General features: G+C 36.9%; 2 protein-coding genes across 2 annotated transcripts; one reads left to right on the top strand and one right to left on the bottom strand.

Moving 5' to 3' along the window:
- The first annotated feature begins 1,017 nt into the window (after window positions 1-1,017).
- Window positions 1,018-7,462, top strand: ppid (peptidylprolyl isomerase D). Its single transcript, XM_079630271.1, has 10 exons — window positions 1,018-1,257; window positions 1,934-2,074; window positions 2,307-2,413; window positions 3,524-3,712; window positions 4,080-4,202; window positions 4,455-4,561; window positions 4,848-4,992; window positions 5,925-6,011; window positions 6,834-6,876; window positions 6,973-7,462. Exons 1-10 carry the CDS (start codon window positions 1,173-1,175, stop codon window positions 7,059-7,061), a joined length of 1,116 nt encoding a protein of 371 aa, XP_079486397.1. The 5' UTR covers window positions 1,018-1,172; the 3' UTR covers window positions 7,062-7,462.
- A 50-nt stretch (window positions 7,463-7,512) lies between these two features.
- etfdh (electron transfer flavoprotein dehydrogenase) lies at window positions 7,513-18,776 on the bottom strand. Its single transcript, XM_079630270.1, has 13 exons — window positions 18,489-18,776; window positions 15,432-15,575; window positions 13,925-14,154; window positions 13,586-13,667; window positions 13,266-13,384; window positions 12,350-12,427; window positions 11,876-12,022; window positions 10,470-10,610; window positions 9,298-9,441; window positions 9,050-9,218; window positions 8,769-8,951; window positions 8,200-8,421; window positions 7,513-8,045 (listed from the first exon to the last, which is right to left on the bottom strand). Exons 1-13 carry the CDS (start codon window positions 18,517-18,519, stop codon window positions 7,882-7,884), a joined length of 1,854 nt encoding a protein of 617 aa, XP_079486396.1. The 5' UTR covers window positions 18,520-18,776; the 3' UTR covers window positions 7,513-7,881.
- Window positions 18,777-20,527: the final 1,751 nt, after the last annotated feature.

A 20,527-nucleotide genomic window follows, 5' to 3' on the forward strand; every position in this document is an offset into this window, starting at 1 on the left:
GTTTCGCAAATTATTACAATAGAGTCATTGCCAGATGAGGCTTTTCTAAACTTAAAAACAAGCCCCTTAACTGTCACTGTCCAAGTGGGATGCTTGGCGCTCTTTTTTAAAATGTTATTGTCTTTTTTCCTTTTCTTTCACTATTTTAGCAATTATCATAAATTGGATTTCAATTGAAAGCTTAAAAACTCAAAATGCATCATTCATTATTCATTTAGTTTTGAAATCGGACATTGCGTTGGAAATGTTTCATATTACGTTTCATATTACATTTATTTGAAATATTTTATAATCTTTTTTTTTTCTAATCTTAACAACAACAAACAAAAAAACATCGTCGGAAAGGTCTGAGACTTAAAGTTCCATATTTGGTTACTGTTTTGCGAAAGAAGACATATTGTGACATAATTTGATTTTTTTTTTTTACAGGAGAATGCATAAGAAATAAATCTATGGAAAGTGAATGACACTCGGTGGCTATTTTTGGTACAGCACCTAAAGAAAAATCCCCATTTGAGACATTTAATTGTTTAGTACTTGCAGATTAGACATAATACGTAGGGAGGGACTACACGACATTCCTCCTAGGTTAGTGACATCACGAACCCTCACATTTACATAAACTTCTTCTTGAGGCTCTTCATCTTTGTCTGACTCCGGGTTTAACATAAAAGGCAAAAGTTTTTTTTTTGTTTTTTTTTTAGTGCATGTCTGTGTGGGGTAAAAGTGACACCCTAAAAAAGTGACAATTTTAACATGCTATATATAAAAAATATATGTGGGGTATTTTGAGCTAAAACTTCACATACACACCCTGGGGACATCAAATATTTATTTTACATCTTGTGAAAGGGACATTTAAGAACTTTATAGTAATCATCTCTTGATTAAATTCAAAGCAAAATATTGATATTTTAAAAACTAATGGCATGTAAAGTTGTTGGATAGGAGGCCGTTTTGTTTCATGTGTCAAGAATCATTACGGTAGTTATAGACGGCCCATTCAAACAAAGCAGTACAGCGCCTCTGCGTATAGACTCCACAGCAGCAGAGGGCGCTACATGCTCACTTATGCTTCAGTTACAAGCTCACCGGCGCTTCCTTTTCACTGAATATTCCAGTTTCCCCGGCCAGTCAGAGTTGGACCCTTTTCCCTATCAAAATCCAAGAAAATGTCAAACCCAACTCCTGATGCAAAGCCTGGAAACGCAGACAACCCTCGGGTATTCTTTGACGTAGATATCGATGGTGAAAGAGGTCAGAATCCTTTGTTTTTCTTTAGAAAGAACCTGAATGACTCCATGCCTCTTGTCTGCAGCCACATGCCTCTTAACTGCTGTTTAGAAGAAAGAAAAGGAATTAAGAAATGAATGCACTGAACTCAACTAGAGACACTATTTTTTCGAAAAGCAACATGCATTTTCCCGTTTTGCCATTGAACTGAGTTAGTGAGTGTTTTCTGTATTATTTACACGAGTCATTGCTGTTGTGCAGTACATTTTGTGTCCTCTACTTCGACATATATCGTGATATATGGAATGGGATACAATATTAAAGTCGCACTGTTAAACATTGTAATTATGTTTATTAGGATATCACAATTGAGTGTATATGTGGGTGATTTTTAACATGTGAAGATATATTTTCCCTCTTTCTCAAACCAAAATGTTTTGCTAAATTACTTTATTTTCTAATCCGTAGTAAAAAAAAAAAAAAGCAAACTATAAAAAATGCACTTCTCATTTCTACTCTTCAGTTATAGTAAGTTAACTCTTTGGGAAGTTAAACTGTAGATTTTGAGTTTATTGATATATGTAAAGCAAAATCAATAATGCTTAAAAATAAACAATAGTAGTCAAAATATGCAGCCACATATCACCTGATGACTAAAGATCTGATAATTCATTCCTGATGTTTTTGTGTCTCTTTGCAGTTGGCCGTATAGTGTTTGAGGTCTTTGCTGATGTGGTCCCTAAAACTGCAGAGAATTTCCGTGCTCTTTGTACCGGTGAGAAAGGGATCGGTAAAAGCACCGGAAAACCGCTGCACTTCAAGGGCTGTCCATTCCACCGCAGTGAGTGTCCTGATCTAATGCGCAGGGTTAGGCCTGGGAAAGTCATGAAAATTACTATAGTGAATAAGCTTCTTTTCTTTTGTATATGCCGAGCTATACAATATTTCATTGCTCATGTCATGCTTGCAAAATAGTCTTATTAGTCACATTAAGTATGATCATTTAAAAGGATAACCTGAAAATTGACCCTCTATAAAACAATTAATCAACTTTGTATTTCTGTACCCTTCAGTCATCAAAAAATTTATGATCCAGGGTGGAGATTTTTCTAATCTGAATGGAACTGGAGGAGAGAGCATTTACGGGGAGAAGTTTGAGGATGAAAACTTCCACTACAAGGTACCACAGAGCTGCTTTGTCAAGTCAGCTTCATTTATATACTTCTTTTTACAATACAGATAGTTTCAAAGCAGCCTTACAGTGATAATAGGAAATTAATGCAACAAAATTAGTTTTGGCTGTACAGCAGCTCTAGAAGAAAGTCATTGTCTAGCTTGAGTAAGTTTTTAATTGATTCATTTCCGTTGTAAAAATCATTAGTTATTAAATTAGACCGACATTTCAAAACAGAACTTTTAACGCATTCTGGCCGTTCATTTACACGACAACAGCGTTTTGCTGGCCTTAGAATGCAAATTTGTGTGCGGGCGCGTAGTCTCTCTTTACAAAGTGACATTGCCAATTACTTGTCTGGGATGCATAATACAGCATTTTAAGTCGTTTCCGTGGATGCGTGTGTCATTTTGATAAAGTTTTCATCTGTACAAAGGCAACACGTTTGTTAAAAAAACAAAAGTTTTGTCGTGTCGATGAGGCCTTCGCAGGGGATAGAATAGTTGACACGGTCTCTGCTGACACTTCAAGGCTGCGTTGTGTTCGTGTCTAGGCGCTGGTCCTTCTTCTGATCTGGATACGGCCCGGATACGGCCGAGTACGGTAAACCTCCGGATAAACAGAGAGACTAATATTAGTGTAGATGCCATTCTTCTTATGATACAACAAGTACATCAGGTGTTATGGGAAGTGTTCCCGGTTTTTTGTTAAATTAAAAAGTCTCCTCATTTACTCACCCTCATGTTGTTCATATCCTGTAACACGGAAGTAGTTTAGCGGAATGTTCACGCTGGAAATCATGATATAGGATTCTGGTCACACCACCCACCCATCTCTAATGAACATCAAACCTTGTTCGATGCACATATTCATTGATAGAATTTTTATGTTTAGTGAAGCTTTAGTTTAATTAACCAAATCCATCAGTCTGCGTAATTGCTCAGAAATTGCTCTGAGATTTAATATACCAAACACAGCACTTGATTCATCTCCCTGAGGCATCTGCTAATTTCCTGGTGTCTGCTCTGAGGAATAAATGAGACGTACAGTAGATACACCTTGTGTTTCTCTTGAATTAAGTGGTGCTTCATTAATATAGTTGTCTCTCTCCCCCAGCACGACAGAGAGGGGCTGCTCAGCATGGCCAACGCCGGCCCCAACACCAACGGCTCACAGTTCTTTATAACCACGGTTCCAACGCCACATCTGGACGACAAACATGTTGTCTTTGGCCAGGTGGTGAAAGGAATGGGGCTGGTGAAGAAGCTGGAGGGGCTGGAAACAAAGGAAGACAATCCTGTGAAGGTAACCATGTTAAATGCATGCAAACATATTTTTCTCTTTAAACGCATGTGACGTTTTTGACATCTGCTACCATGCTTAGACGTATAACGTGACCGAGATCTTAACTGGTCCTGAAGGACAGGTGTGTCTGAGATCTTTTACAGGCATTTAGTCACCATTATCAAGATTTAACAGTCATGTAATTTAGTCTGTCACCTGTTCTGCACAGGTGAACTAGCAAGTGTGATAAATTAGCTTTTTGAACGGAGTTGACATTGTGTGTGACCATTTCTCTCTCCAGTAAGGAAACAGAAAAGGTATTTTCCTTTTTCCAGTGAGCAATTGAATATGAATATTTAGATTGATTATAACCGTCTCTCTCTCTCAGCCCTGCGTCATTGCTGAATGTGGAGAACATAAAGCGGGAGATGACTGGGGCATCGCACCTAACGACGGCTCAGGAGACGCATACCCAGACTTCCCTGAGGACTCTGACGTGGACTTTAAAGATGTATATATATATATATATATATAATATTTCAAAATATGCATATACAAGCTTGTAAAATGTAAATGACAAGTTAATATTGTGTTTGTAGATATTGCCATTTGCGATTAGCAACTCAAAATAACACACACACTATATATATTATATTACTATTAATATAACTTATATTACACAGTATTATAGTATGATAGTTGAAATTTCACATGCTAAAAATATAAATGTCAAATCAATCAACTTAATATGTTCTCTTTCTAGACAGACAAAGTCTTTTCTGTGGCAGAGGATGTGAAAAACATTGGGAATAATCTCTTCAAGGCTCAGAACTGGCAGTCAGCCATATTGAAATATTCAAAAGCTCTCAGGTGAACACTCGGGTCTGCCATTAAGCATCATTATTTCATTACATCCAGCATTCTAGACTTGATTTCAATGAGTCTAACCTTTTAAAAAAATGCTTTTATAGCTGAGTTTTCTTTTCTCTCATTTACTCTCATGTCATGATGACATTCCTGTAAATACCTGCTTGATATGCAAGATCTCTCACTGTGTAATCTAAAGTAAACATTGCTTATAACATTTGTGAATGTGACATGTCTGTATGCATCATTGTAAACCAGCAGTGTCACTAACGGTTACTTTGGTCCACAGGTATCTAGAGTTTTGTGGCAACATCTTAGACGACGATAGTGCCCATAAGAAGCTGGAGCCCACGGCCCTGAGCTGCATTCTCAACACGGCCGCCTGCAAACTCAAACTCAAACTCTGGCAAGAAGCACTCGAGAGCTGTGATGAGGTAACATCGGATCTTCTGACATTTGTGCCGTCTGAACGGTGTCCAGTTGCATTGGGGTTAGAGTATATAAGAAGCAAAGGACCTCAAGATTTTTTATAACAACACATCTCAGCCATTTACCGCACTTGAAATAACCTTGTCATGGTCGCTGCCATTTTTAGATCACCAGATGCACTGTCTCTATTCAGGGAACAGTTGAAATGGAATAAGTTGACTCATTTCTCGAAAGGGCCTGTTCACACTTGTTCATTTCTTTAGGTCTGGACCAAAAAAGAAAATTATACATTTTATCCTGGTTCGCTTAGCGTTCACACTGTTATTTTAACACAGAATCTAAAGATACAGTATAAAAGGTAGAAGAATAAGGTCACAAGCTAATTGGACAGCTTTTAGGATGTATATTTTAAAGACCGAATATTTAAAACGATGCTTCTGGCTTAAATGTGCTGCTTGTATGTGTAAATGCATATGGTGGTATAACTACTAGCTGAGAACTTATAAAATGCATAAAGGAGTCACACACCAAAGATATGCTGCAAGGAGACGACGGTTATGACACCTGTACTGATGTGAGCAGTGGAGATCCTATGACAAGAAGAACCAGGTCATTTTAAGGGTCACATCTCGTGACATTACATCCTGTTTTTGGTTCATTTAGATGTCTTTGGTCCGTGTTGCGTTCCTATTTCAGTCGGACCGCACTAGAGTTTGTTTGGAAGCGGGCCGAGTCCCACTGAAAAGGTTTGGATAGCTGCGTTCACAATTCAATATACACTTTAAATGAACCGAAATAAAAGAGGGATCACACCCAGTGTTTGCTTTAATCGAACCAAACCTGCCAAGTGTGAACACACCCTAAAACTGTATTTTCTACTGGTTTGTGTGGTGACTGAGGTTTTATTTATTATAACATGGTAATATTTTTTTCTCAGGCTCTGGAGCTGAACCAGTCAAACACTAAAGCGTTGTTCAGGAGAGCTCAAGCCTGGCAGGGGCTTAAAGAATTCAACAAGGCCATGGTACAAACATTACACTGAGTGAAATACACATTTATCTCACTCTAAATCGGTACTTTTTAGGGTGGCAAGCAAAACAATAAGACCGCAAATCTGCGTAAATAGTTTCTTACAGTTCTAGTGCTCATTGTAGCTGAAGAGACTTAAGAAAAAATGTAATTGATCTTGGTGCTTTTGGTCAATTAGATTTATTTTATTTTACTTCTCTGATAAATAGTTCGAGAGCCACTGGCCTAAACACCTTAAAGAAAACAATGAAATTCTGGCATCATTTACTCACCCTCATGTCGTTCCAAACCATGTATGACTTTATTTCATGGAACATAAAAGAAGAAATTGTGAAGGATTTGTTTTTTCTTTCTTTCCATGCAGGTGGAAAATAGATTGGAGCTTTCAGGCTTAAAAAATATATGCATTATTAATTATCTTTGACAGTTTAATTTAGAACTAGTAACTAGGACTTGTTATTCAGGAAAGTCAATAGGAAAGACTATTTCAGCTACGGTAGTTACCAAGGAAACATTTCTCATTTTAATTTAGTTAAACTTGATTTACTAAAATTACTAAAACAAAAATGAATAATAAAAATAAAACCATTTCAAACTATTAGTAAAAACGATAATAGCACAATGATACTAAAATAACATTGTTAGACAGAATAACTCCAATTACTCAACTCAGCACAAAGACCCGAGGTAAAATGTCAGAACATTTTAATAAGTACTGTATTTAAATGAAATATTAGAAAATTGCTCTCATTTACATGACAATTTGTTTCTGGGTATTGACTTTCAAAGCACTTATCTTTTGTCTTTTTAAACGCAGATCGATCTGAAGAAAGCACAGGAGATTGCACCAGATGACAAAGGTTAACCAGCTCTTTACAAATTTAGTTTTTTGTTTTTTTTATCTTTGATTGATTTGTTGAATAGTTTTCTTAACATTTTCCTTTCCCTGATTCAAGCAATTGGAAATGAAATGCTGAAAGTGAAGCAGCAAGTGAAAGAAGAGAAAGAGAAAGAAAAGAAGATTTACGCCAAAATGTTTGCGTAAAGGAAACTGCAGTGACCTCACTCCACACCGCACTACCTGCATATGTTCACTTACGTTGCACTTGTGTCTTAGTAAGTGTATAGCTGGGTAAAAAAAAATGCCTTGAAGTCTCTAATTTAAGGTAAAAATTAAGGTTCGGAAAGAGCTTCATATGATCTGTACCGTGTGTGAGAAGAGTAAAGGAACAAAGTTTTAGTGATTTCATTTTTAGTGAGCCGACCTAGATTGCTGACCCTAAAGAGTGACTTTGCAAAAAGAAAAATTCCTGGGTTCATTTGTCTTAACTGCTGTTCATTCATTCTATTGATCGCTGACTAAAACAGCAAAACATTTGTTTATTTGTGAAATAGGAATTAGCCATGTTAATTGTGTGGATTAAAACAATTAATATGTTCAAAAGATTTATGTTTAAGATTTTTGTGTTTGTAGTTCTAGAAAACAAACCAACAGATCGTGACAATTAATTTATTTCTACCAGTTAGTTTTCCAACTTATATACAAAACTGTCAGTTTACAGTTAACCGCATCATGGTGAGCTAAAACGTCCACTGGTTGTCAATCCAACACAATCCTTTGTCTTTTATGACACATTCCTTAGACAGACGTTATATGTAAAATTCTTTCAATTCATACAATTTGATCAAACCTGAAATATGCAAAGCCACTTTATGTAATTACACTTCAAGCTCATATCACAGGATATGAGGACATTCTGTCCCTTAGGCACATTAGAAGGACTCTCAAGTCTTTAAAATCATTGATTATGAACCTGTGCAATGTTCCCCAAGGATAATAATAATACAAATATGTAATGCTGAAATCACATGCCGTTGTATGCTGGTCCCCCGCTGCCCTCAGGCACAACCCAGTTGATGTTCTGGCTGGGGTCTTTGATATCGCAGGTCTTGCAGTGGACACAGTTCTGTGCGTTAATCTGTAATCTCATGCCATCGCCCGTCTCAAGAGGAACATACTCATACACACCTGTGGGACAGGAGGGATAAAATGTGGCAGCTTGTTCACCAGATGTTCCCATCAACTTGAGGAGCATGTTGATATTGTATTATTGTGCGCAACCAAAAGTCTAACGGTTACCATTTAGTTTCCATTGCTAAGTGTAGCAGAAACGGATACATACCAGCTGGACAGAACCTTTGCTCGGGACCGTCGTAAATCGCAAGGTTTTGGGCCACAGGAACACTGTCGTCTTTGAGCGTCAGATGGGCTGGCTGGTCATTCTCATGATTAGTCCCACTTAAGGCTACAGATGACAACAGATCAAAGCTGATCTTCCCATCAGGCTTTGGGTACTCAATGGGTGTACAGTCCTTCGCTGGCTTCAGCTGAGCACAGTCCAGACCTACAGGACAATCATTTGTTTACCATTAGAAATAAAATGTCCTGTGCTCAATAAATATATACAATCAGTTAAATTAAATAAATGCAAATAAATTCACATTTACATTAATAATGCAAACACATTCATATCCATAAATTTATTCAACGATAATCAAAATAATTAGTTGATAATTAAACTTTTCAAAATGAAATTTTTTACCATAATCTTTGTGTTCAATGACTTTATAGCTCAGAATACTGAATTTGCATCTACCGGTATTTGCAATGTTGTCTTTGATTCAAAGATCTGAAGGAAAAGCTTTTGTTATTAACAAGCAACCATTTTACAACCAGCTTCTCAGTTCTTACCATTATGCTTCAGAGTCCATGGTTCTTTTCCTCTAAAAATCCAGTAGAAGATTCCGGTGTATACCATCCCTCCGTAGAGTCCAAAGTAATTGTGGAAAGACGGTCTGATGTTCCTCACAGAATACAACTCCTTCCAGATCCAGGACTTTTTTAAAGCTTCCTCGTATTCAGGAATATAGAGACCTAGCAGAGAAAAATGCACAGACAAAAAATACTCTAGGACACCTTTAATATTCTGAGTTACACCTCAGCTAATTTGCAAAGATTTCTGGGTTGGCTACCTGCTGTTTCCGACTGCAGATTCTCATCTGTGATTTTCCTGAAGGCTGTCTCGGCTGCCAACATGCCACTCTTCATGGCCGTGTGTGTGCCTTTGATCTTGGGCACGTTCATGAAGCCCGGACTGCACCCTACCAGCATGCCGCCTGGGAAGGTCAGTTTAGGAATCGACTGGAGGAGAGATCATGGATGTGAGAAGTTAAACAAAAGAAGAAGAATTTATGTTGAGAATTTCAAGTCGCCAACATGCCTGGAAACCTCCTTCATTAAGGGCTCTGGCTCCATATGCTATCCTGTTGCCACCCTCCAGGGTAGACCTTATCAAGGGGTGATGTTTCCAACGCTGGAATTCCCTGAACGGGCTCAGGTAGGGATTAGTGTAGTCCAAACCTACCTGAGGAGACAAACAAACATTTGCAATTTACCATAGCAGAATAACTGCACTGACCCTTCGCAAAGCTCCACGCTCCTCGGTTACTGTTGCCAGCTAAGACGAGCTGGACAACGGGGCTTTGAGGATACAGCAATATTAAAAACTAAAGATGAGAATGCACAATTAAATATCAACTGATATACACACCACTGTTTTTGAAAATAAGTCGTATGCTCGCTAGCTGAATTTATTTGATAATACAGTAAAAAAAAATCATTTTTTTTTTATATAAAACATTTCCTTTGTTCATCAAATAATCTAGTTTCCATAAGCTTGATAATAAAAGTTCAAAAGTACAGCAGTTTGCAACATAATTTATATATTTTTGCCAATGGTGATCAATTGAATGCATCCTCCAATTGCATCTAATTATTGATAAAAAAAACTACTAACCACAGACTTCTGAACGGTAGTGCATCTTCAACACGGTATATCTCAAAACTGCTCAGTACTAGTAACTACTAACAGTTCAGCAAGTGACATATACTTAAGGGAAAATAATTCAGAGCAATCATGAGATTTGACATAGTTCTGTCAATCAAACGCTGCACTGTATCTCCAGACAACTGTGACCAATCAGATTAGTACAATCCTAAGTATCCGTCATCACTGCAGAACTCCTCAAGACTTCTGAAATTGAGACTAGTTTCTATGAATCACAAGCATTCCATGAAAAGCCTCTTTAAAAAGCGATTGAAAAAAAAAGTAATTTTGATATGCTATATTATCAGCAGGATGAGGAAATATCCTCATAACCAGGAACAATTTCAAAGTTCAAAGTCTTTTCACACTCTTGCGCATAATTTTAGCGTATGAAAGAACATGATGAATGAGGTCAATAATATCTCTACAGATCAAAGCGTTCTGACAAAGACATCAATCCAGAACATTTAGTTTTAAGATTAAGGCTTCAAAGAAGACACTTGCAAGTCCATTGAAATACTTCAATCAGGGTTTGACCCAGAAGGTTCAGAAACAAGATGACTTACAACAAAGCCCAGGGCCACCAGTGGTTCTCCCTCATTGAGGTGGTACAGGAAGGAGCCTCCATATGTGTTCCTGTTCAGAGGCCAGCCAACCGTGTGCTCCGTCCGTCCTGGGTGCCACTTCTTCTCATCGATCACCCAAAGCTAGAAAAAGCAGGGATTTTTTTGTATATTAAATAATGTTAATTATGTATTAAATGTATATAATACAATAATACATTTTAATTATTATTACTAATATATTAATTATATTATTTTAATATTAACAATTTATATATAATAACATAATAGAGATGCACCAATACTAAGGTTATACGCCAATACCGAGAGCCGATTACTCAGAATTATATCTGACGATATCGATTGTTTGATTTTCTTAAAGAAAAAAACTCTCCCAACTAATGCCGTAAACTACACAGATAATACTCAGTACATTACTATAATACTAGAGGTTCAAATAAACAACGAAGCCCAAACCTTTATATTCAACTGCTATTTATTTTCAGATTTAATAATAACACTCAAATAAAAACTGAAATATTGTACAGTTGCACATAAGTTAGTTTTCATTAACAATTGTCTTCATGAAAAATGTATTCAATAATACATAACAGTAAATAAGCTCCTCTATAGTGTTTTTAAAGCTAACTAACAAAGTGTGAATATTGGATGACTTTAATTAAATGCAACTTTGTGACATTGTTCACAAACTGTTTTATTGACATCTTTCTGCGGTTAAAAACTGATTGAGCGATCACATAAGACATGATACATTTCTGTAAGTTGTACTGTATCTTTCAACATACCTTCTGATGTTCATTCATCCCTTTTTTTGTGCTATAAGTTGCGCTCACTGAGACCTGTCAAGTCGGATTTAAGACCAAAGCGCCATTTATTGTTTGAAATTCCTGATAAAATTTGAAACCAGATTCAAACATGAACCAGAATTTGAAAGCTGATACTTTAATCAGAAGTAAAGCACAAAGCTCTTTGCAATCATTGCTTGATTGCTTGACGCTTGAAAGTTGTAGTCTAAGATGTTTTTCCACCCGCTTTTGATTGACAGGATATAATCGTCCCTGATCATCGGCTGTTTTTAATCAATCTTACGATGGCCGATAGTAAAAATAATTGCTTTTATCAACCAATACTCATTATTGGTCAATACATCAGTGCATCCCTATAATGTAACCCTGTATTATATATCAATATAAAATATTAATAATATTAACACTACATGCTGATAAGACTAATGAGCTCAAGCTTTCAAATGAAAGCAATGACCCCTTGTGCAAATATTAACTAGCTGATATCACTACAATTGTCAGTGAAAGGGGACATCAAACTGAACATGGAAATGTTTAAGTATGCAAGTTTAAAGCATCACCCAAGCAAGCAGGTTCTTGTACCTCTTTGAGTCCAATAGCGTATGTCTGCGGCTCACAGTTCTCCCTGAGATTGAACTGCTTGTAGAGTTGCTTGGCCAGGTGCCCGTGGCAGCCTTCCCCAAACAGAGTGACCTTAGCGTGGAGCTCCATGCCTCTCTCAAACACATCCTGGAGAGTTCAACAGAGCGTGAAATGTGGTGGTGATAGCACACGAATATGCTATTTGCACATCAGAATCACTTTAACCTGAATTACCCTTTTATTTTTGCTTACAGTGCATCTTCCGCTGTTGTTCAGAAAGTAATTTAGCCTTGACGTGGACATTCAGCAGACTTTTATAGCATTTTTCTTATGAATATAATTCACATAAATCAAAAAGGTGTGTTTGGAATGGGTATTTAGGGGGGAAAGAAACCGTTTCATCCATCTTCCATTGCATATTCTGTTCTGGAAGGTATATTGAAAATATAAAACCTTATGGTGATGATGACAAACCTTTGGAGACCCATCTTTAGAAATGCCAACATCATTGGTTGCAATTCCTTTCACACTTCCATCCTCATGAAACAGCACCTGGTGCAAAAGACAAATTCACAAGAGATTACAGAAGTCAACAGGATGTTACAATAAGAAATCAATTTACTTGTTTAGCGATTTCTATAAAAGTTCCCACCTCCGGGTAAAAGGGAAAAAAAGGTCATTGTGGTTTTAATTATAACAGTGACTATAACTCACAGATGCAACTTTATATGGCATATGTGACTATCATAACTCTTACAATGCAACTTTTTATCTCTCAATGAGAATTTTAACCTCTCACAATATGATTTCATATCTCATAACTGCAAACATCTCAAAATTATGACTTTCTATCTCACAGTGACTATCTTTTATTGTGCAGCAGCAAAACATTGTTTTAAATCATTACTTTTATCTACAGCAACTTACAGAACCCTTATTAATTGTGACCTCTGCTTTTAACCAATAAACATCCTATATTCTATTACTTCTTCAGTTGTTTTTGATTCCTGTATTTTTTTCTTTAAATAATTAATTAGAGACTGCAGTCACAGAGTGTATTTCAAGACAATATGAGAATAACTACACAAATGTACATGTCACAGACTTTTCCATGACATTTGAAAATCATCATTTTAAAATGTCCTGATATTTCCAAGTTTTCCATGACCATGGACAAACTTCTTACTACAGGAACAACAGTACTGAAGTTAAGTAACATCTTGTGGGGTTTGAACCTACAACCTTTCGGTTACCAATCCAGATCTTTACAAAGTAAAAGTAAAGTAAAGTACATACAAATTACAATAAATTACAGTACAAAAGCAGGTCTAATTAATAAAAGTTGACTGTATCATCAACATAGGCATGCAGATAAGGAAGGTGTTCTGACCTCAGATGCAGCGTAGCCTGGATACAGCTCCACTCCCAGCTCCTCTGCCTGCTCCCCAAGCCAGCGTACAAAATTCCCCAGGCGAACTAAGTAGTTTCCATGGTTATTCATTGGAAGTCCTGCATTCACAAATTGCATTTAATTGCATCCATTTGACTGAACCAGTACTAAAAGCTCTAATAGTTTGTATAGAAAACCATTTAGGACACTATGACACATGAAGACCATTTATATATTAGTTTTGACATTTTGAAAGTCTCATTGTGTGAAGTTGTATAACTCTCTGAATTGGGCCAGATGCAAGAATGGCAATCTCCTACCTGGCAATATTGGAACAGGAATGCGGTATTTTTCTGTCAAAATGGAAAATTTGTCTTCTGTAACTGGAGTGTTCAGTGGCGCCTGTTAGACATGAATCAAAATCAGTGTCTTGGCCTTCATGGACATTATTTTTTGTCAAGACAATCAGAAAATGCATTTAAAAACACACAATACATCATAGTAAACCAGAATGCCAACATATTTTCCATATTTTTGAAAGTCATTTTAATACATGTTTATTTTTCATTTAAAAAAAGCAATATAGCATTTACAATTCTTTGTGTGTTTAGTTAACAGATCCCAATTGGGACAGTATATATGTGCTTGTTTGTTTTTACCCCTCTCTCTTTCCAGTCTGGAATAAGCTCATTGAGTGAAGTGACCTCTAGACAGGCTCCAGACAACGTGTGCGCTCCGATCTGAGACGCCTTCTCCACTACACAAACCCGCAGCTCTTTCTCATGCTGATTGGCCAGCTGCTTCAGCCGAATGGCTGCTGACAGGCCGGCTGGACCGGCACCAACAATGACAACATCTGCCTCATCAGCGAACCGTTCCATTTCCATCCCTGTAAATATGAAAACAGAATCACAGTGTCAAACCACAATCATCTGAGCCTCTTTTTAATACAAAAATCACATAGAGAATTGTTTATTATTTACTATACACATTTTTATTAGAAAACTCAATATTATTACTCTCATACTGACTTCCAAGGCAAAAAACTTTGTTTTAGTACAGTAATTCTAGTACAGATTATTTACTCTCAAAAAGATAATCTTACACCGTGTCTACACCGGACTCACGTCGTGCCACAACAGCTAGAAGCTGTTCACACCGGACACGAACAAAGCAAATTTGTCCTTTGTATCAGAGGTACAGGTGCTTGAAGAATGTCAGAAATAGAACGGGGCGCGCATCCGGTGTAGACAGCATCACTGATTATAATGGATTATAATGGGTTCTGTTTGCTTTTGTCGCGCCACTTGCGTCTGGTGTAGACACCGTGTTAAGTACAAAGTAATTGTATTCAAAATTATAGTTTATAAATGTCTTCAATTTGCCACTTAACTGATATAATGCTGGCTTGTGGGCAATTTTATTTTACACAATGATTCACAAATACCAATAACTATCTATAATAAAAATCTTTTGATACCATTTATTTCTGTCTTTTAAAGACAATTCACACTGCACCGACAGACCGAAACAACGCTGAGAGTCAACAGATTACAGCACGTCACTTCACCAACTTTCAAATCTTTCAAGTCTGCTGCCGTCTGTCGGTACGGTGTGAAATGGGCTCTACAGGCCTAAAAACTTTTTGGTTACACTTTACATTAGGTGGCCTTACGTAATATGCACTTACCATTTGATACAATACGTATTAGGTACATTATGTTGGTGCATTGTTAAAATACTTTCATTTCATTAATATTTGTACTTATATTGTTAACTTTACCCCTAATCGTAACCCAAACCCTTACCCTTACCTGAGCCTAATTCTACCCCCTAATCCTAACCCTAAACATACCTCAAACTCAGCAGTAAATGTGGGAATTTTCCAGAACAACATTTAAATCCATAGTCCTTGTAGGTATTTAATATTAGCACATAGTAGTTAAGGTCACCTATACAGTGTGACCAATGTTTTAATTCTCTCATAAATTTCAAGGTTTTCCCGACCAGTAAATAAAATGCACTCTGAATTTCTTTATGTTCCATCCAAAAACATTGTAAAATCTTCATCTCTATCTTCCTCAGCAAAACTTCTCCAGCCTCTGTGTTCACTCTCACCTCTAAAGGAGATCATACATTGATGAGATAACATATCACAGAACTGACCTTCCCATCTTGGGTCCTTATCTCTGGGGTACACTGTGTAATGAGTGGTAATTCGTGGCACAGACGAGGAACACCGTGAGGAGTACAACTGAGGTGCGACATGCTCCGCTTGAACCGCCTTTAGTGCATGTATACACCTCCGTGCTGCAAAGAAAAGAAAAAAGGTCTGTGACAGGTTGTTTTGCCTTTGCGCCAATAAACACGTCATCAGAGAAGAGAAGACATGTCGCTGAGAGAGAGAGGAAGTTTTTTTCACTAAAGAATACAAGGGCATGTGAAAAAAAATATGTACATCATATAAATCATTTATAATAAATAGGCTACTGTAATATTCCATAAAAAATTTCAATTTTGATTTAATGGTGACTTTACATATTGAATTACCCCATAGTATAGTTTAACACACTGTGTATATAATTTACATTGCCCATTCAAAAGAAATGGATCAACTTTGTATAACAGGATAAGCTGTTACAAAATCCACTCTTAAGTAACAGGCCAACTAAGGTAACTTAGGCTACTCATCTAAAAGAAGCAGACAGACTTGTAAGCTGTATATTTTTTTGCTCACAAAATTCTGTTTCATGCATATGTTTAATATAGGAACGCGTTATCAAACTGTTCACTTCAGACCATAGGCGTAATTGTATGGGGGGACAGGGGGACACGTCCCCCCCAATATTCAAAGAAGGACAATTTGTCCCCCCCAATATTTGATCATACTGTATGATTGATTATGCGGGCAATATCGATGTCCGAAAATATAAAATCCCGGCCGGTCTATTTCCCAAATCCATTCGACTGGCCTTACTTACAGATTTCGCGCTCCTAACTCTTCTTCTGTTTGGTTTCTCCTAACTCACTGACGGTGCACGAGCTACTAAAGGTATAGGGAAAACATGACATGGATTTCAGGAGAAATAGGTTTTTGTTAATGTATAGTAGGCTACATGAACAAAAACCTATTTCTCCTGAAATCCATGTCATGTTTTCCCTATACCTTTAGTAGCTCGTGCACCGTCAGTGAGTTAGGAAAAAAACAAACAGAAGAAGAGCTAGGAGCGCGAAATCTGAAAGACATTTGGCACATATATCTGAATGGTAAATATCCTGTATTTGGCTGACATAATCCCTTAGATAACGACCAGGTGAATTTCACTAGAATTTCGAATTGTAGAATTTGTGAATTTCGACTGTAATACTATACACAGTCACAGCTTGTATGAATGGGAGGGACTATTGACAAGCTATAGCCGACAGCTAGCTAACGTAACTGTACGTTTTTTCTCTCTCGATACCATCGTATCAATTGATTTTGATTAATATGCGCGAGGGAGAGAGAGAGAGCAGACAGCTCGGGTGAGTGCGCGCGCGCGGCCGGGGCTCTCTCTATCTCTCTCTCTCTCTCTCTCTCTCTCTCTCTCTCTCTCTCTCTCTCTCTCTCTGCCCTGTCAAGCGCCCTGTCAAGATGTGTCAAGAATTTAATTGTGATGCAAAAATATTCTTCCTATTTTTTTTTTTTTTAAATACAGCATTTTGAAAATAGGACCTACTGTATGAGCCTACATTGGCCTACAAACTGTATTTATTTTATACAACGGTTAAATTAACAATAAAGTTAATATTTGTGTGTTACTTTTTAGACACAATATTGTTTGTTTCCCCCTTTATTTCGCCGACGAGAATTTCATAATGAAACTGTAGTCCAACAGACAGCGATTTTTAAAAAAAAACTGAAATCCGCGTTTTGAAGGAATCATTTGATTCAATGAATGAATCGGCAAATCGGTTGAATAAATGACTCCAACAACTCGCTTATTAAGACAGTGACTTACTGCCACCTACTGGCGGGTTTAGTTTCATATTTAATGAATAGCTTTATTTATGCAATTGCACATTAAGTGTAAATATATAGTAATGCTAGTTCGGATGCCGCTTCTGTGTCACCTCTGCACTGCAAGGATGGATTTTTATCTAATTATTTAATTTGACAGTGGTGCTGTGTTATTCTAATAGAATTTAATTTGAATGTTAGAATTTGACAGAAAAGGTGATGCATACCTCTAAATACGTTTAGAAATAATTTCCATATTTAGGTGAAAATGTCCCTGGAAATCAATTTAAGGTGGCAAATATTGCCCCTTAATAAAAATGTTAATTTCAGTCACTACTGTAAACTGACCACTGGATAGAATATGTTAAATATGAATATCTTTGTGAGTCTGCTGTCAACAACAGGCCTAAACCAGCCATGGTACCAGTACAAAATCAGTAAAATATCATCTAATGGTATTATCAACAAAACTTTGAAAATATAGAGATATATTTTTGTTAATATTGCAAACCCCTAATGTACGGTATTAATTTTGATTTCTTCAGGTCTTAAAAAGGTCTTAAAAAGCCTTAAATTTGACTTAAAAAAATGTGCAGATACCCTGATTAGTACATAACTGTTTTACTATCATTGCTCAAGACTTGATATTAGAAAATTGTTATCCTGTAACAGTAATTTAATCAAAATGTTTATAGCCACTATATGTTTATAGAAGAATATAAGAGAGAGATCACTGGCCGCTTTGTTGTCAATTCAGGCTTGTAATTGATGCCGATGCTGTAATCATTACAGGGTGAGTATACGTTGGTTAGACGATCCGATGTAATAAAATTCCTTGTTGTGTTATACAATTACAAACATTCGGACTCTGACGTTTATTTTATTTTGATTAAAAAAATGTGTGCATGCGCCAACACAAAAAGTCCCACAGCTGTCCCCCCCAATGTGTGATTGACAATTTCGCCCTTGCTTCAGACACAAGGACACATCTGACCAATATTCGAGTGACCTTTGCCCTACTTTCCCTGTGTACTGAACAGGGTTGTTTTAGCTAGCTAGACGAATTAACCTATAGTTTAAAACACGAAACATGGCATTTCCCGTGCATGCATGGATAATAACAATTTAACAGTACAGTAAACATGATTTCGGGTTTACAGAATCAAAGGTTTACAACGTTCTGCTAGCGTTCAGGCTACATGGTAAAGAAAGTGTGACAGTACCTTGGAGAGAATATCTACAGGCTGGAAACATTTACGGAGCTGAGTGTGCAGCTATGGCTCTGGACAAGTGCTTCCCGATGTTCCAGGTTAAGTGCGGACAAACAAATATCACCCCTGTTTACCCTGTTACAAAATAGGTGTCATAACAAACCTAAGTTGAGCAGCGCGTCTATTGCGCAGGTCAGAGTGACGTCAGAAAAACGCGCCGGAAAAAAAGAAACGGGAATGACTGCTGATCATGACGAGTTCATATCGGTTCATATGGATAAGAGTTGTAACGTGTTCTGTCCAGGATAGCGTGGCATTACTGTAATTATGTTTAGCTTTCAGGCAAACATTTAATTTCGACCGCAGGAGGCGAGGCACTCAACAATCTGATATCAGAGAGAGTGTAAAAATAAGATAAAATCAAATAAAACGAATGAAGAAGCCTTTTTTGAGGACCATTACAGATTTGTTTTTGCATTGTGACCAATTTTTTATTACAAAAAGTAACCTTACCTTGTTTCTATTGAATATTGCAGTGTTTATTTTAAATATTAACGTATCCGTGCCCCCGTAATCTTTAAAGTCACCTTTAAAGCAAAATGGACAATTCTTGTTTATCTATGGAATATTGCAGTATTTATTGTAAATTATTTATCCGTGCACATAAAGTAAAAAAAAAAAAAAATCATGTCATCGTCATCATTCTTCTTGTAGCGACCAAAGATCAGCGAGCGACATCAACATTTCACTCGGATGCGTTTCAATATGAAAGAAAAAAAATCGCACTGATTGTGTATCATCATGCCTCTCAAAATTTCATCAAAAATATCTTAATTTGTGTTTATTTTACACCAACATGAGGGTGAGTAATTCCTGAAATAATTTTTATTTTTGGGTGAATTAACCCTTTGATGCGGACACCCTGTGTGAATGCACCGTTATAGTAGAAAACTAAGTTGTACTTCTGATTGAGACGAAGAGTAATGGAAGAGAATTAATGACAAATGTATTTGAAACATAAAAGCTTGTTGAATTGCACTAATTGAAAAAAAAAATGCATTGCATTAACCATGCTTGCATTTTAATGCATTGCATTTTTTAGGGCTGAAATTCAACATGGTCGTATATTTAAGCTGTGGAAATGCAAAATATTTCACACACATTTTTATTATCAAAAATTATATAATACATATTCACCTTTCAGACCTCACTTCTAAAATATTTGGTTTGTTTAAAAATATAACCTATTATATTCGACATGCAATCTTCGCCTGTCAGGCAAATTTCACTTTATAAATTCGCTTTTACATATTCAGTGGATCAAATTCAACATTGCACATGGGAACTGAATAGCAGTAGCCGATTCATATCTCCATCTGTTAGTCGGTCTCACCAGCAGGGGGTGCAAGCGGCTGTTGACGAAGACCAGAGCAACGGGTGAGAGAGTCATTCATTCACAAAATTAGATTTACAGAAATTGAGCAAGCGGTAAGTAATATGTGATGATTATCAGGGCCAGTAGCCTATATATGCGGAACAGCCGATAAAGAGACACAAAAGCTGTTTACATTTAATTCAATGTCTTCACGGTTGCTTTCCCTGTGTGCATGTAATCAGTTCTCCACCGTGAACGAGATTAATGTTATTCCCCGATGCTGATGTACCTAGATCAAATGTTACCTGAGGAGTTACATCTCTTACGATCATATTCAGCTCCTCATCAACAGCTTCAGCGATTGTGGATGTTCGGCTGAAAGAAGAAAGTCATAAATAGGCCTAGACCTAGGATTGCTTGAGGGTGAGAAAATTATGGGATAATTTTCGGTGAATTATTTCCTATTAAGCAAAAGACCGCGGACTTCAAACACATCCGAGAATAGCTCAGAAGACAACAACAGACATTGTGCTACAATCAAAATTGGAAAGCCCCTGATCTTTTGAAGTTTCACTCATGTAATAGACGTCAAATAATATAGATTTTAATATAAATTCTTTCACTTTGTTTGCCCTAGCCTAGTGGTGATGTGTGAATGTTTTAAAGCCTTACCTTT

This window comes from Phoxinus phoxinus (genome assembly GCF_949152265.1).
Source record: "Phoxinus phoxinus genome assembly, chromosome: 12".
Lineage (NCBI taxonomy): Eukaryota > Metazoa > Chordata > Actinopteri > Cypriniformes > Leuciscidae > Phoxinus > Phoxinus phoxinus.

Coding starts and splice junctions, on each gene's coding strand:
- ppid (XM_079630271.1), top strand. CDS start 1,173: ATGTCAAACCCAACTCCTGATGCAAAGCCTGGAAACGCAGACAACCCT. Junction 2,414..3,523: donor ATGAAAACTTCCACTACAAG/GTACCACAGAGC, acceptor TCTCTCCCCCAG/CACGACAGAGAGGGGCTGCT. Junction 3,713..4,079: donor AGGAAGACAATCCTGTGAAG/GTAACCATGTTA, acceptor TCTCTCTCTCAG/CCCTGCGTCATTGCTGAATG.
- etfdh (XM_079630270.1), bottom strand. CDS start 18,519: ATGTTTCCAGCCTGTAGATATTCTCTCCAAG. Junction 13,668..13,924: donor CAGACTGGAAAGAGAGAGGG/GTAAAAACAAAC, acceptor CATGTCTAACAG/GCGCCACTGAACACTCCAGT. Junction 10,611..11,875: donor ACGCTATTGGACTCAAAGAG/GTACAAGAACCT, acceptor TGCTTTTTCTAG/CTTTGGGTGATCGATGAGAA.